General features: G+C 51.5%; 1 protein-coding gene across 1 annotated transcript in view; it reads left to right on the top strand.

Annotated features, from left to right (window-relative positions):
• Positions 1–15478, top strand: part of SLC6A6 (solute carrier family 6 (neurotransmitter transporter), member 6) — a 45446-nt gene that overhangs the window by 15289 nt on the left and 14679 nt on the right. Inside the window, exons 4-7 of the mRNA XM_006901035.1 lie at positions 3146–3278; positions 12190–12324; positions 13448–13551; positions 13691–13815. Coding sequence (XP_006901097.1) covers positions 3146–3278; positions 12190–12324; positions 13448–13551; positions 13691–13815 — 497 coding nt within the window. The remainder of the gene's footprint in view (positions 1–3145; positions 3279–12189; positions 12325–13447; positions 13552–13690; positions 13816–15478) is intronic.

The following is a 15478-nucleotide window of genomic DNA, read 5'->3' on the forward strand; positions in this document are numbered from 1 at the left end:
GCGAGGGCTTTTATAATTGTTGCCTCCACCAGTCTCCAGGGGAGAGCCATCGCCAATAAATGGCTGGACCGCAGTCAAGAGGAAACGATTTGGCCCACTCGGAGGACGTATTTACATCTCTGAGTGCCGGCTGGACGGCAGCAGGGCGGCTGGCTCAAAACTGATGTCCAGCCGGTTCATTTTTTGGCTCCCGCCCTGGAATGAATCATTACTATTCTTGGACAAGAATGCTACTCACCTCTCAGCCTCGCCCCTCCTGTGTGAGGGGTGCAAGGGCAGCATCGGACCGCCCACAAGGTCACTGGTCCCCGGTGTGGCATAAAGCGAAAGGAACGGAGCTTCAGGGTTGATTTCTATCTGGGTGAGCTCATGTGAATTCTTAAACCTGTCCCCAAGCTGCCATTTCCTCATCACCCAGATGACTATAATTAGTCCACTAAACTGTTTATTGAGCGCATAGTATGTGCTCTGAGCTTTAGCAGTGAGTACAATACAGCCCCTACCCTTTTGGAGCTGACAGACATGAAACAGATACACAGATCTCTTATATTGTAAGTCAAGTGGTGATAAGTGTTATAAAGAAAAACAGAGCCAGGGCCAGGCGAGGAGAGGGAGCAGGGTGCTTTTTTCTTGCTCTGTGGAAACCAGAAGACAGTGTGTAGCTGAGAGAAGCATTAGAAGCCTGTACAACATGTATTGAAAGGTTACCAGAGGCCAGTGTGGCCGAAGGAGGAAGTCAAGGGGCCAGCCTGGGAGACAAGGTTTAAGATGAAGTCAATGTCCATCATGCTTGCCTGGGACAGTCCCAGTTAATCCCGCTGTCCTGGCATCGTAGTTGATGGGCTCCCCTTTAGGGAGAGATGAGACAGATTGGCGGGACCTTGTAGGCTAGGGAGGTGGGACACATTCATCTATGGAAGAATGTCGAGTAGAAGAGGGAGGGCCTAGACCCTTGGGAGCAGCGGTGGTGAAAGCTGGAGGCTCGTGAAAAGGTTCAGAGATAATAGGGGATTGCACCAGGATGGTGGTGGTCGTGGAGAAAGGATGGAATTGGGGTTATACAGCTGGGGTAGCTAGCAGGTACCTGGAACCCAGAACTCTGCAGGTTACTCCCACTAGGGACCTATGGGTCCCTCGACAAGTGAGAACACTCGAAAGTTGAAGGACTAGATAGGTCTTGACTGGCCTGATGCTCCCCAGCCTCCATGCTGCCCTGAGATGCCTGGATGGATGTGGGTCTGTTCTGACAATCTTTACTCAATGAAACATACTTGTTCCTTTCCCAGAATATGTGCATGATCAATTAGACAATAATTCTACAGGCTGACCATGATCATTGGGTGCTCTGGAAGTTTTTCTGGAGCAGGATTGACATTTCTATACTTCAGGAGGAAATTGAGGCATGAGGTCACAACCCTCTCTGTCTACCCTGCCTGTGAGTGTAGCCACTGAACTCCATTCAGAGAGAAAACCAGTTTCTTCCAGAGAGGAGTAATGTCCTGTATCCTGTAGTTTGTAGCCTGAAAATTGGGTGGGAGGTGGTGAGTGGGCGGGGTGTTGTCCTGTCCCCAGTTTGGCCACCCCCAGTCACCTCGGAAGCCTGAGCTCTGGGCTGATGTGATTGTCCCTACACATCAATGATGTATGTGGACATTGCACAACATGGTCCACTCTCCTGCTTTGTATTGGCTTCAGGTGACCATCTCCTGAGGGAGCGAGCTGTGAGCATTCAGTCCGGGAGGGGCCTTTGTTAACTCCAAAGGCCCAGGCCCTGCTGAGTGATCTTAGGCCAGCACCTTTCCTCTGAGCGAGGTTAGTGACTACCCTGAGCTGGTTAACACAATTACCCTGCTTCCTTCCGGACCCCACAAGCCTGGCAGGGAACAGGGGAGGAAACCCGGCGCTGCTTGAGACCCAGACGTGTGCCAGGAACTCTTCTGGCATCGCCTTGTCATAGTGGCACAGATGGCTGTTAAGGTGTGTCAGGTGTTTATGGCATTTAGTATTTTTGATTGCTTTTCTACTTACACCGAACTCCTGCCAAGAAATAAATATTATATTCCCACAGAAAGAAAAAAGACCCTACCCTCTTGAAGCTTGGATTTTGGTGAGAGACGCAGAAAGTGGCAGAATGTTGGAGCAGGTGGTGGTGGTGGTTAGGTGCTGTCAAGTTAACTAATGGCCCTGTCCGGTGCCAGCCTCACCGCCCCTACTGTCCCTGACCCATCACTCCAGTCACTGTGTCAGGCCATCTTGTTAAGGGTCTTTGTCTCTTTCACTGACCATTCATTCACCTTTCCAAGTAGGATGTCCTTTTCCAAAGACTGGCCTCTTCTAATCACATGCCCAGAAGGACGTAGATTCATCACTCTTTCCTCTGAGAAACACCTTGACTTCACCTTCTCCAGGATGTATTTGTCTTTTTGGCAGTCCATGGTAGAGTTAACACCCTTCTCCAACACTGTAACTCAAAGGCATCAGTTCCTCTACTATATATCATGCTTGCTTAGTGTCTAGCTTTCTGTAGTTAACTCTATTTTATAGATAAGGAAGCTGAGGCTCAGAGACGGTGGATGTTTTGCCCAATCAGTAATTGAATGGTAGCGCCAAGATTTGCACCCAGTGCCTGGCATGCCCCAGGCACTAGAGGAACATCCCTGGGTGGCACACGTGGCTGGTTTTTTGATACCTTGGCATTATGGAAAAAAGTTACAGTGATCTGCTTTTGTAAAGGCCACAGCCCAGAGAGAGCTCAGAACAGATCTCTTGTCTGCAACATGAGCCATCATGAATCAGAAGCAAGACCACAGCAGTGGGTTTGGGTTTAGGCACTGAAGAAGGATGTTCTGAGGTCACACAATGCCCATTTTACAGATGAGAAAGCTGAGGCTTAGGGCTTACTCAGTTTACCCAACGCCGTGCTGGATTGAGCCCAGCTTCACGTGACCTGAGAGTTTGAGTCAAATCCCATTCTTGACTGCCTCATAGCATATTTCTGAGGCAGAGCTTGAAGAGGAAGGTTGCTTGCACAGATATAGCCGCTCAGCAGGGTCTGAACTCAGCCTGCTGAGGGTAGCCCATCTCCCCTGCACTGGTCGGCATTTCCTGGTGACACTGATGGACTTCTCCCTTTGTTTCCTTGAAGGCGCAACGTGCTGAGTCTGTCCTCTGGGATAGATCACCCGGGTGCTCTGAAGTGGGACCTCGCTCTGTGCCTCCTCCTCGTCTGGCTGGTCTGCTTCTTCTGCATCTGGAAGGGCGTCAAGTCCACAGGGAAAGTAAGTTGTACATCTCTCCCTCCCCTGCCAATGGTGGGGAGTGCAGAGGGAGGAGGTGGCCCATGGAAGGCTGCCAGCCAGTCGCTGAAAATGAAGAGGCCTCGTTTGCAGTGCTTGCCCATTTCATGGTGTAAATACTCCCACATAGCTCATCTATGATTTCACAAACAGCTTGCAAAATTCATGAACGTTTAACAGTCCTCTTGTAAGCTGTGTTGGCAGCTCTGGTATGCAATGGATTTCACACGCATTGTTGTTGTTGTTGTGTATTGTTGAGTTGGAAGCGACTCGCAGCTGGCCTTCCAGTGGGTTTTCAGAGGTAGGAAGTCACATTGGAGTTGATTGCCCATCTTTCTTCTGTGGAACAGCTGATGGATTCAAACTATGTATCTTTTGCATTGACAGCACAGTTCCTTACCACTAGGCCACCACAGCTCCCTTACAGGTACAAAGGGGTTGGCAGTTAATTCAGGGATTAGCAGAAATATTAGTGTAGTCGTAACTCATAAGTTAGCCAGTAAAAAGGTTAACCAGCAACCGTGTTGCTAATTATGAAGCCGACAACGAGGCACATTGGCACGGGAGCTGTAACCAGGGGTTCGAGCACATCAGAGTAGTGAGGAAGGTGCAAGACATGGCAAGGTTCAGATCTGTTGTTCACAAGGCTGCTGAGTCAACAGCCCTTAACAACAGCTGGCAACAGGGACTCTTGCTTTTCAGAATGTGTGTGACAGGCAGTCTCAGCTGGTGATGGGGACCTGGCTGGAAACTCAGAGCCCAGGGCCTGCCCCTCACCTAGAATTGGTTTTGTTTGCCCTCTAGTCGGAACCAACTCATAGCTGACCTTCTGTCGAGTTTTCAGAGCAGCTGGTGGATTCGAATTGCCTGCTTTTGGGTTGGCAGCTGGGCTCCTTATCCAGGAGGCCACCAGTACTCCTTGATCTAGGATTAAGATCTGCTTTTTAACAAGGTCCGTAGCTCATTCTAATGTGCATTGCAGTCTGAGAATAGCTTAAGATATGGACTGCTAATTCAAGACACACTGAGTTATCTTGTAACCAGCATTTTATCTTGTCACCGAGGCATTAGGTGATAATGAAATGTATAACTGATAAGCACGATATTAGCTATTAGCCTAGTTATCACCTGCCAATGACAGATAATATGCTGCTGGTGAATATATTACCTTTCTAACTCTTGTTAGAACTGACTCAGAGCTGACGCTCCAGAGGCTCAGAAGCTATAAATCCCGTGGAAGGAGATGGCTCATCTCTCTCCGGAGGAGCAGCTGGTGTATTCTAACCGCCAGAGAAGCACCGCTTTGGCTTCTCGGCACAACTTGCCCAGACTGCGTCACCAGAGTTCCCTCTGTGTTATATCGCCTGTGGACTTGAGAGTGTTGGAGATTGTGAGGATGGCACAGGATAGGACAGGGTTCAGAGCCCTTGTTCACAGGGTTGCTGTGAGTCATACTTGACTTGATGGCATCTAACAACAACTTGCTTTTAACAGATGTGGTCGCTGATAATGAAAATAGTCACTTGTAATTGACACGTGAAGAGTCCCGCGTGCACAGTCTCTGCTCGGCTGCTACCTCAAAGGTGTCTTTGAGATAGTTCAGCTTCACCCAGGGACAGTGTAGAGGAAAAAGCTCCTTCCATGAGATTGTTGTTGTCAGCTTCTCACGGTGCCCGAGTGCTGCAAAACAGAGCTGTCCCATGGGACTTGATGGCTGTAGTTATTACAGAATCTTTATAGAACCACCTTTGCCAGCCAGTGCCATTGCTGCCATTGGCATACGTGTATCCTGTCACATGTGGAATCCCCCTGAACTAGAGCTGGTATGGTGATAACTGTTTTTTGCTGTTTGGTTGTGTTGTTGTTGTTTTAACTGGCCCCAGAGCCCTGCAGGAACAAAGGGGGGTTGCACCGGTAGGGTAAAAGCTGGAACCCCTGTTTTTTTCTTTCTTTCTTTACTATGTTGTTGTTGTTTGTTGCCGTCAAGTCATAGACGACTCATAGCGACCCTCTGAACAAACAGCCTGAGCACTGTTCATACGTACATAGAGTTTCCAGAGGCAAGCCATTTCGGAAGTGGATGCCGCTCCTGCTTCCAGGCTTTCTTTACTATAGCTTTATGTAAATTGATGTGCTGTCAATAATAAGAGTGTTACTTATTAGCGGTGGTGCTTGTGAGAGCAGAGCTGTCAACCCAGCTGTAGGCAGGCAGTGTGGGGCTTCTGCTAGGAAAGGCCGGTATGAGTCCTCATCCAAGGGATAGTGTCCACAGCAAAGGGCTGGTCCTCTGCTTGTAGAGACACTATTCTCAGACACATTTGTATCTTGATAGAGTGAGAAGCTATTTAAGACCAAAACTGCCTCAGCGCCAAAAGAGGATCTGAAGGCCACATTATGCTTGCAGGCACAATGGGAGAAAGGGCCTTGCCAAACTGACCTTGAATCCATAATCAAGGTCCCCTTTGCCAGCAGAGCCACCTCAGGCAGGAGCAGACCCAAGCATTGGGCAAGGTCTGTGCCCCTGGAGTTGCAGGGCGGCACAAGGATCCTGCACTGTCCACGCCTTTGCCTGCTCTAAGGGAGAGCCCCGCTGTCACCCTGAAGGCCACCTGGAAGTAGAGTAAGCTGGGCTTCAGGTACAAGCCTGTGCCCTGGGTTCCAGGTAGCCCTGTCCCTGTCCCTAGGACAGGCAGAAAGGGAAGGAAGGAAGGCAGTTCCTGCACTGCCTCTTAATCCTATTTCCTCCATGGGAGAAAACCATTAACCTCTTCCCTTTCTCTCAATGAGGCTCAGAGAGGTTAAGTAGTCGCAGATCTGCCCAGGGTTGCTCCTTCATCTTGGAGATCAGTTTCTTCATCTATAAAACAAGTGGTGGAGGCTAAAATGAGGTGTGTTCAGCACCTAACACAATGCTTGCCACAAATGGTTCAGTAAACACTAATTTCTTTCTTCACTCCACCTCGGTTTCCCTCAGCAGAAGTGCATCTGTTGGGAAGCTTCCACCGAGCACCGGCCTGGGCATGCTGGAGACATAATCATTAACTTCTTCACTAGTGATTTTTGAGCCTCTACTCTGTGCCAGGTACTGTTTTAGGAATAGGGTCGGGGTGTGCAGGGACCCACAAAAAGAGACAAAATGACCTCAAGGAGCTGACCAATAGCCTGGTGGGTAGAGCCAAACTGGAACAAGCTTATGTGTTTACTCTGTGAAACAGATACTTCAGTGTTGTTTCCTGTGAGCTAGGCGCTGTGTGAAGAGCTGCTCGTACATGAGCTCCTTGAATCCCCACACAATTCACGCCTGTGGAGTTGATTCTAACTCATAGCAATCCCATGAGCCAGAAGACAACTTCCCCAGAGGGTCCCCGAGGCTCTGAGTCTTTATGGAAGCAGATGCCTCACTTTCCCTCAGAGTAACTGCTAGGGTCAAACCACCAATGTTTGGTTAGCAGCCAAACACTTTAAGCCCTGTGTCACCAGAACCCCCAGGCACTGTTACTAATTCCATTTTCTACATACCAAGTGGCTCCTTGGAGGCAAAGATTTTAAAGCTTCATCTCACATACTTTGGCTATGTTGCCAAGAGGGACAAGTCCTTTGGGAGAAGGACATCATGCTTGGAAGGGTGGATGGGGAGAGGCAGACCCTAGATGAGATGGATTGTCACACTGACTATGGCCATGCCTTCAGGTGTGTCAGAGATGGTGAGATTGGCTCAGGATAGGGCAGGGTTCAAAGCCACTGTTTATAGGGTTGCTGTGGGTTGTAGTAGACTCAATGGCACATAAAACAACAACAGCAGATGAGAAGACTAAGATTCAGAGAGTTGAGGTCGCAACACTGCAGGTGGCAGGGGATCCAGGAGTCAGATGGTGATGAGAGCCGTGGAAGGAATAGTGTGATAAAGGACAAAGAGGGAGGATTAGGGTGCATTTCAAATTGAAAGGCCCTTGAAGGCTCACTGAGGAGGTGACTTTAGGACAGAGATCTGAAGGAATGGGGAAGTGAGCCGTGCAGGTGTCTAGAAGGAATGATTTCAGGTGGAGGGATTCAGCAGTGCAGAGACCCTTAGATTTTTTCTGACCCAGAACCTTAGGAGGCCCTCAGTGCTCAGAGGTGCCTCTGGAATAGTTTGAGACAAAAGAACCTGCTTGCAACTGAGCCCCAGTGCGGCTGTGGCTTGCCAGCGGTTCCCCCACCCACCCTAGTGACGCCTCCTTCACGGGAAGGGAAGTTCTCAGAACAATAGCAGGACCGTACCAGCCCAGAGAAGCTAAGCCAGACACAGTGCTGTGGACTTCTCCAGCTCTGCCCAAGGGGCAACCCACCTGCGTGCCACATTGCCTGGGGTCTCTACCTCAGGCAGTGGCCTGGGTGGCCGGAGAACTTTATCCTGGCCTTTGCCCACATGCTGGGCTGACCTGCTGCACACTACGGCTCACAGGGAGTAGACCAAGGGAGAGCCTTGACCAATAGACCAAAATCCATGTACCTCTCTGTTGCTCAGTCTCAGAATATGCTATGGCTCCATTTGCTCAAGTAATGATAATACTACCCGCCAATGCTGTGTAGCATGTGTGTGCTAGGCTCTGTTCTGTAGCTCACATAATCCTAGCACCGTTCTGGACAGAATGTAAAGGTTAGCACTGAAGACCAGAGAGGTTACTTAACTAACCCAAGGTTACCCAGCTCGTAGGTGGCCAAGCTGGCATGTGAGCCCAGCTTCTAAGTTCTCCCTTGTCTCATGGTCACCTGGCCTCAGACTTCATCCTGTGCCAGCCCCAGGATGCAGCCACTGACCTTTCTCAGCAGCACAAGGCCTGAGCAAGGCACAGAAGTCTAGATCTCACCCTGAAAGTCCAACCCTGTGGACCCAGAGGGCAGAGACACGTTAGAAGTGAACAAACCATTTCCTAAGGTCGTTCTGTTTCCCCTGGTTAGAAACAAAGAGGGAGTCAGAGCTAGATAGATGTGGCTTTGGATTTCAGCTCTGCCCTCCTACCTACATCGCAACCATGCTGCATGATGGGGCAAGTCCCTTTCCTTCTTCGGACCTGTTTCCCCTGTGAGAAACGGGTTTGCGATGGCTCCCCCAGGTCTCCCAGGGCGGCCGCACCTCAGAGTTTCTATTCTGTGGGATGAATGTCTCTCTCTGCCAGGTCTTTTCCTCTAAAGGAAGCACCAGGGGTATCTGCAGCCTGGCACTCAGTCCCCCCGCCCACCTCTCTGGCCAGCCCTCTCTCCACTGTTCCTGTGGGCTGGGGAGTAGTTGTCTCTGCAAGTTTTCAGGGCACTTGGCTACAGGGTTGGTAGGTTGAGGGCCCGAGGAACCCAGGAGGTTCACCAACAAGAGCGGAAAAATACTACGTCCCGTGGCAAGGCCTACTGGGCCGCCCGCCAGAGGCCCGCTGGTGGTGGCTGGCACCGCATCGCCCACGGGGATCCCTGGGGAGTCACAGAAAAGTTGAGAGAATGGTGCTCAGGGATTTGTCTCAGAGCAGTAAATTCTGCAAAACAAGGTTAGCTTTCCAAAGAGGCAGCTAAGGTGTTTTGACCATGCGGGGCTGCTGACTGTGGATGGGAGGGGCGGGGGGCAGAGAACAGAAAATACACAGATGTGTGCGTGCACACACACACACACACACACACAGAGTATCTGTCTCCTGTCTGTCTCTCTCACACTCAAATGCACATTCAGGCTGTGCAGCCGGGTGGCCTGCACTCAAATCCCTCCCTCGCCACCCCCTAGACCTGTGACCTGCTTTCACCTCATCTAGAAAACGGAGGTGGCAGTAACGCCCACTCTTGCACATGCTGCAAGGATTAGATGAGCTGTGCCATGCTCTTAGACCTAATAAGCACCACAGAAGTGCTGCTTCAGTGCATTAACTGTGTGAAAACAGCCACCCGCCTCTCCAGCTCCTGCCCTGTGTCCCTGGTGTGGTGCCTCTGGCTACTGCCCATACTGCCCAACCCAGGGGGTTCTAGTGGCTTTGAAGTAGCGATCCTCAGGGGACCAGCGCAAGGACATTCTGGCCACTGTTGTCCACCAGTCACCAGGCATAGCACAGCTAGCAGGGTGGAAGGGCAGGCTGCGGGTAGGGCTGTGTTCTCTCTTCCTCTCTTCTGGGGTTTCTTGACCTGTCCCTTCCCTCCATATTGCCTTCCTGTCTAGGACCGTGGGGAGAGTTCTCTGCCTTGAGATGGAGAGTAAGGGTGGCTGGGGAAACTGAGGCCAGAGGGAGGAAAGGTGTCCAGAGAGGGAGTGGCAGAGGCAGGCAGGGTCTGGGATTAACACAACACTGGTGGCCCCTGGGGATTCTGAGCCCTCTGGTTATCCCCATTGCACACAGTATAAGTTTAAAGCTAAGGAACTTAGATGGCCCTGGCTGACCCTAACAACCACTTCACCCCAGAGCCTGAGGGAATCCCAGCTTATCAGGCCCTCCCCTCCATGTCACAGCCATACACCCAAGGAAGTGATCATAACGTGCTCCAGGTCTCCCAGCTGCCGGCTCTCACCCCTGGCTCCGGGAACCACAGATTTCCTTGGGCCATTGGTGGCCCTGAGGACACTGCCAGGCATGCAGGGCTTTGTCTGGATGATGTCCATGCTGCTGCCACTCTTTTGTCACTGGGCTGAGCCCCTGCCTCTGCCACCTCAATCCTATGTGATCGTGGGCTGGTGACAAACCCTCTCTGGACCTCCACATTCTCCCCTACTTTATGGGGGGGATAGGGACAGCGATGAAAGCTGCCTGGACAGGTTAATGATGGGATGTCGTGAATGCAGAACTTCTGACATGTGGAATGGGGCTGGTCACAAGGTGCTTGATAACTGCTGCTGGGACCTTGGGCTGAGGAGGTAGGCTGTGCCATTCTGGAGTTCATCTCACCCTGTCCAAAGCCCCTTTCTGGTTGTTTCTACTGAAAAGCCTGTTCTGTGGAGCATTCTTGTGTGAGGCAGGTCAGCTTAGGTCTCTCAGCATCTGTGGACATGTACAATATCCCCAGGCCCCAAGTACTGCTCAGGGGCAGAAGTGCCCAGAGCTCTGGCTTGGCTCTGCCGGGGCCCTGCTGTGGCTCTGGCCCGGCTCAGCCCCAGCTCTGCCCCCTGCATAGTGAGCACCTTCCTCCTACTCTCTGGGCCCCAGTTTCCTTACCTATAAATTGGGCTCATCAATCATGCAGCAGTTGCCCCATAGTTTCAGGCCCCCAAGACTCCCAGAGGTATCCAGGGGCTCCCAGAGCCAGCCACAGTGCTTCTGAAAGCCATCACAAAAGCCCTCACACCCCCACCAGTGATGAACCTGTGCCTTTCTCAAGGTGGTTGACTGTCCACACATTCTAGGCTCAAGTCCCACCTTCTTAAGTGACCTAAACAAGGCTTGAGATCCAGCATCAGGTCCTCCTTGGAGTCAGGCTGCTGGCACAATGTCACCAGGTAAAGACAAAGGTGGGCTGGCACCCAGACAGTTGACCAGGCCCCTTTGAGTGTCCCTTAGGCACAAATACTGCCTGGACACATCCCATGTTGAATGATGAGGTGGAAACTGTTCTGAAGCCACAGGACAGCTTGGCTGGCCAGCAGTTTAGGGACAGAAGAGGTCCCTGGAGGCGGAAAAGCCCTGGCCATGTCATTGCGTGTCTTCACCTTGACCTTGACACTCAGTGTGGCCCAAGGAAGGGCTGGGTCTCCTGAAGTACAGAGCAGGTGCGCCCTTTGGCATACTCTTTGATGGACTTGGACAGGTCTCATTTGCTTCCTAGAGGGGCCTGTAGGTTTCCCCACAGGATCACTATGCCTGCACCACTGCACCACAGTGTCCTGTGCAGCTTCTGCTGTTCTTTACCCCATTTGGCCTGTAAGGAGAATGAGTCCCAAGGCTAAGCATACCTGCGGTCACAAAGCAAGTGCAGGGCATTTATTTTTCTACCAGGCCAGAAGGGTGTAGATTCGAACCCACACTTGTCTGACTCTTAGCCAGGAGAGCTATGTAAACAGTTGTGGGATTAGCTCATGAGCTCTTAGAGTGCTGTATGCCAAGAACTGAGCTGGAATTTTGACCTACACAGCTGCCTCTGAAGATGCTAACGGTGTGAAGCAGCTAGATGATTCATGATGATGTTGTTGTTGTGTACCATCAAGTCAAAACCAATGCATAGCGGATCCCCCAGTGGGTTTTCAGAGACGGTAAATCTCACAGGGGGCGATTGTCCATCTTTCTCCCATGGAGTAGCTGTGAATTTTAGTTGCATGCCTTTGGTTTGGCAGCACAGCTCCTTACCTCTAGGCCACCAGAGCTCAAAATGTTATGTGCCATTGAGTCGGAACCAACTCATAGCTGAACCTCCAGTGGGCTTTCAGAGGCTTTGAATCACATGGGAGGAGATTGCCCATCTTTCTCCTCTGGAGCAGCTGGTGGACTCCAACTGTGTACCTTTCTTTGCATTGCCAGTGTGATTCCTACCTACCAAGTGACCAGAACTCCCTAGAGCTCAGGTTGCTTGCCATCGTGTTAGAAGTGACCCATAGCTGACCCTCTAGCAGGTTTTCAGAGAGAATAAATTGTACGGGAGGAGATTGCCCATCTTTCTTCCATGGGGCAGCTGGTGGATTCAAACTTTTTACCTCTGGGATTGCAACTCAGCTTCTTCGCAGTAGGCCACCAGAGCTTCCCTAGAGTTCATAATAGACACTGGTAAATTGGTCCAAGGCTTTTTCATTCACTTCTAGGAGCTCTAAAGTAAAGGTAAGTACTTGTGTTATACTCACGTTTACAAATGAGGAAACAGGCTCACCCCGGTGGAGCAAAGGCTTGGATGCAGGGACATGGCACGAGGTTTGGACACAAGGCTATAGCTCCCTGACCCCTTTCCTGTCTTCCCGCAGGTGGTCTACATCACCGCCACTTTCCCCTTCATCATGCTTCTGGTGCTGCTGGTCCGTGGGCTCACACTGCCTGGAGCTGGCGCAGGCATCAAGTTCTATCTGTACCCTGACATCTCACGCCTCGAGGACCCCCAGGTACTGAGGATGGGCCCTGTGGCTGCCCTTCTACCCAGAGCCAGGCTGGCGCAAGAGGGGGCAGGCACTGAGAATGGCTGGCCGCGTGCTCTTGCGTTCTTGGATGCATAAACCCAGCCAGGCCATCACGCTGGTATTTTTCCACTGGGCCTGTGGTGGGCAAGGTTGTTCCCAGTGTCATTGGGCTCATGGCAGGGAGGGGCGGGGAGTGTGTCTTTGAATGTCGACAGCTCCTGAGGCTGCCTCAGGCCCTGCGCCAGGTAAGGGAGAGGATCTTGTGAGGCTCCTGTCTCCGCTGGTCTGGTCCTCTGCCCACAGGAGGTGGGAACGCTGAGCCAGGGAGAGGCGCTGACATTCTCCACTACACATCCGTGGTCAGATAGCTCGTAGGAGTTGGAGTATGCCCTGGGAGATGGTTTGGGCCCCTTTGAAGGCTTTTTGTCACTAGCCTCCTTGAGCTCCTCAGCCCTCAGGGTTCCTTTCCCACCCACCTCCTGCTGCAGCTGCAGGAGGTAGGTGTGCCGGGCCTGCCAGCCTCAGAGCACAGCTGGGAGGTGCCTTTGTGGCAATCAGGAGCTCTGCCGTGGAGGTTTTAGAGAACAGCTTGGTCTGCGTAACCCACTGGGGAATTCCTTCCTATCCGATCTTGGAGATCCCCAGATAATAAAATAATAATAGCAGCCCTGACGTCTGAGCTTACCATGACACTATGCTAAATCCTCTTGGAACCCACAGACAGCCCAATAGGGTAAGCCCTGGGAGCCTGTTCTACAGATGAGAGAAGTAAGGTTCCAGAGGTTGGTATTTTCTTCTTCAGGATCAGTCTAAGATTGGATTCAGATCTCCCTGCTCCCAATGCCCAGCTCAACCGTGATGTTACTGAGGAATTTCTTTGATTTCTGGGGTTCCTTTCAGCTCCAGATTGCTTAGAAAGGTCTCTGGGATTCCAACAGGAAGGCTTTACCCCCATGGAGAAGCTGTTGGTGCCGTTTCTTTGACCCTGGGGCAGGGGTTCAGATCCACCCCTCGGATGTTTTTTGCCACATGGCCAAGCACCCGAGCTGTCCCCGCCAGAAGGCTGGCTCTCATAGCCTTCTCTCTCCTCCCTCACCTTCCTCCCTAGGTGTGGATTGATGCTGGGACGCAGATATTCTTTTCCTATGCCATCTGCCTTGGGGCCATGACCTCGCTTGGGAGCTACAACAAGTACAAGTACAACTCGTACAGGCAAGTGTCCACCCAGTGGGCCTGGTGCACCTTAGAGATGATGATGATGATGATGATGTTTAAAGAAAAAGAAAGAAGTAGGGAGCGTGGCTTCCATGTGTTGTGAATTAACTTGCTCCCTGACATATGTGTAACTTAGGGACTGTATGCTGCTGGGATGCCTGAACAGTGGTACCAGTTTTGTGTCTGGCTTCGCAATTTTTTCCATCCTGGGCTTCATGGCACAAGAGCAAGGGGTGGACATTGCTGATGTGGCTGAGTCAGGTATGGTGGTATTGGTGGCAGTGGTGGTGGGCACTGCCACCTAGTGTGTGAGCCGAGTACTGTAGGCATGAAGCCAGACCCCAGGGGGATTGGGGGGGACGAGCCTGGTTTTCAAAATGGACCCCCCCACCAAGATATCCCCCAAATTCAGAGTGTGCAACAGCTAAATATCAAATATTTTCATTGCGATTTGGCCCAAGGGGCAGCAGAAACATGGGGGCGGTTAAAGTTGGGAATTACTTAGCTACCTGCTTGTGGTCTTTCCCCCACCCCCTCTTCCCAGCAAAGGCCTGGTCTCGGGTGTGGAGCACTTTCTTTACTCAGGTCCAAGCCAGCCACCAGCCAGCAGGCCACTGCCACCTTCTCAGCCTTGGTTTCTGTATTTTGCACTTTGCTCCCAGTGTCTCCTTCAAAGCGAACCCTCTCATTCATCCATTCCATCATTGATTTATCAAGTGTCTCCTCTGTGTCAGGCACCACCATGGGCACCACGCATGACCCAGTGGGGATGAAGGTGGGTGGGGTGCCCTCTGGCATCTTCTAGCCCAGTTTTTGGAGAAGCAGGTGACAGATCTGGTTTTGAAGTAGGTTGTGAGGACACTGTCCCCCCTCAAGGGTGGCCTACCCAGGACACCTGGGTCATGAGGTGGAGAATCAGAGTTTTAGAGGCATAGCGTCTGGAACATGTGATGTTAGGAGCCTCAGGTCCCCAAGTGCAACAAGGAGGGCTTGGAAACAGGGATTTATGGAGAGTTCTGTTGCTAGACTCTCAAAACAACCTACTTATCACATCCTACGTTCCCAGACTCTAAAACCTGCCTTTAGATGCTTAACTTTTTGGTTTAAATTTTTGAAGGTTTAACATAGCAAGGGTTTAGCTATGAGATGGAGAAAGGCCTCCAGGAACCTTGAAGTTCACCTCTTTGGCGTCTTCACTCTTCACTGACCTGCCCGATTCACTTGGGAAGTGGTTGTTGGCAAGCTAGAATGTTTGATTATCTGTATTCCTTTCCTGATTTTCCACAACCTCCCAGGGCCCTGGGCTGAGGGAGCTCCAGGGACTGGTCTGGTCCGTGGCAAGGCCCAGTCAGGGTCCCCATAGCTTTGTCTTTGTCTTCATGTGTCTCCTGTGTGTGAAACCAGAGGCCTGGTTCAGCTAGTCTTAGAGCCCAAGCAGTTGAGGGTCAGAAGGCGCCTCAGCTGCATGTATTCAAATGTCTCTCCCAGATGAGGGGAGCAGTGGCCTAAGAGTTCAGGCTTTGCTCAGGATGCTTAGAGTCAGGACTGGGGTCTCTGGCAGCACCCTGGACTCTGTTCTGGCAGCATGACAGACAGGCCCTCCCTGGATACACACGGTCAGACCCTTCTCATGCCGGACCCCTCAGGACCCAGCCTTGTCTTTTTCCTCACCTGCAGACCCTTTCCCCAGCATCCTGAGTCCTGGAGGCTCAACCTCAGATATTCCCCAAGTCAGACCTTTGCATTGACAGTTTCCCATCACTGCAAGGCAGGCTGGAAATGGAATCCATGGAAAGTAATTCCAAAAATTTCCACATCTGCTTGGGTGTGTGGTGCTGAGAGGCATGAGGGGGCTGGGACAGTGATACCACCTGGAAGCTGGTTTTCTTCCAGTTGAGAGTTTGCAAGCCAGTCTTGATTGATA

Source organism: Elephantulus edwardii, unplaced genomic scaffold (genome assembly GCF_000299155.1).
Source record: "Elephantulus edwardii isolate Elephantulus edwardi_28Jun2011 unplaced genomic scaffold, EleEdw1.0 scaffold00306, whole genome shotgun sequence".
In the NCBI taxonomy this organism is placed as follows: domain Eukaryota; kingdom Metazoa; phylum Chordata; class Mammalia; order Macroscelidea; family Macroscelididae; genus Elephantulus; species Elephantulus edwardii.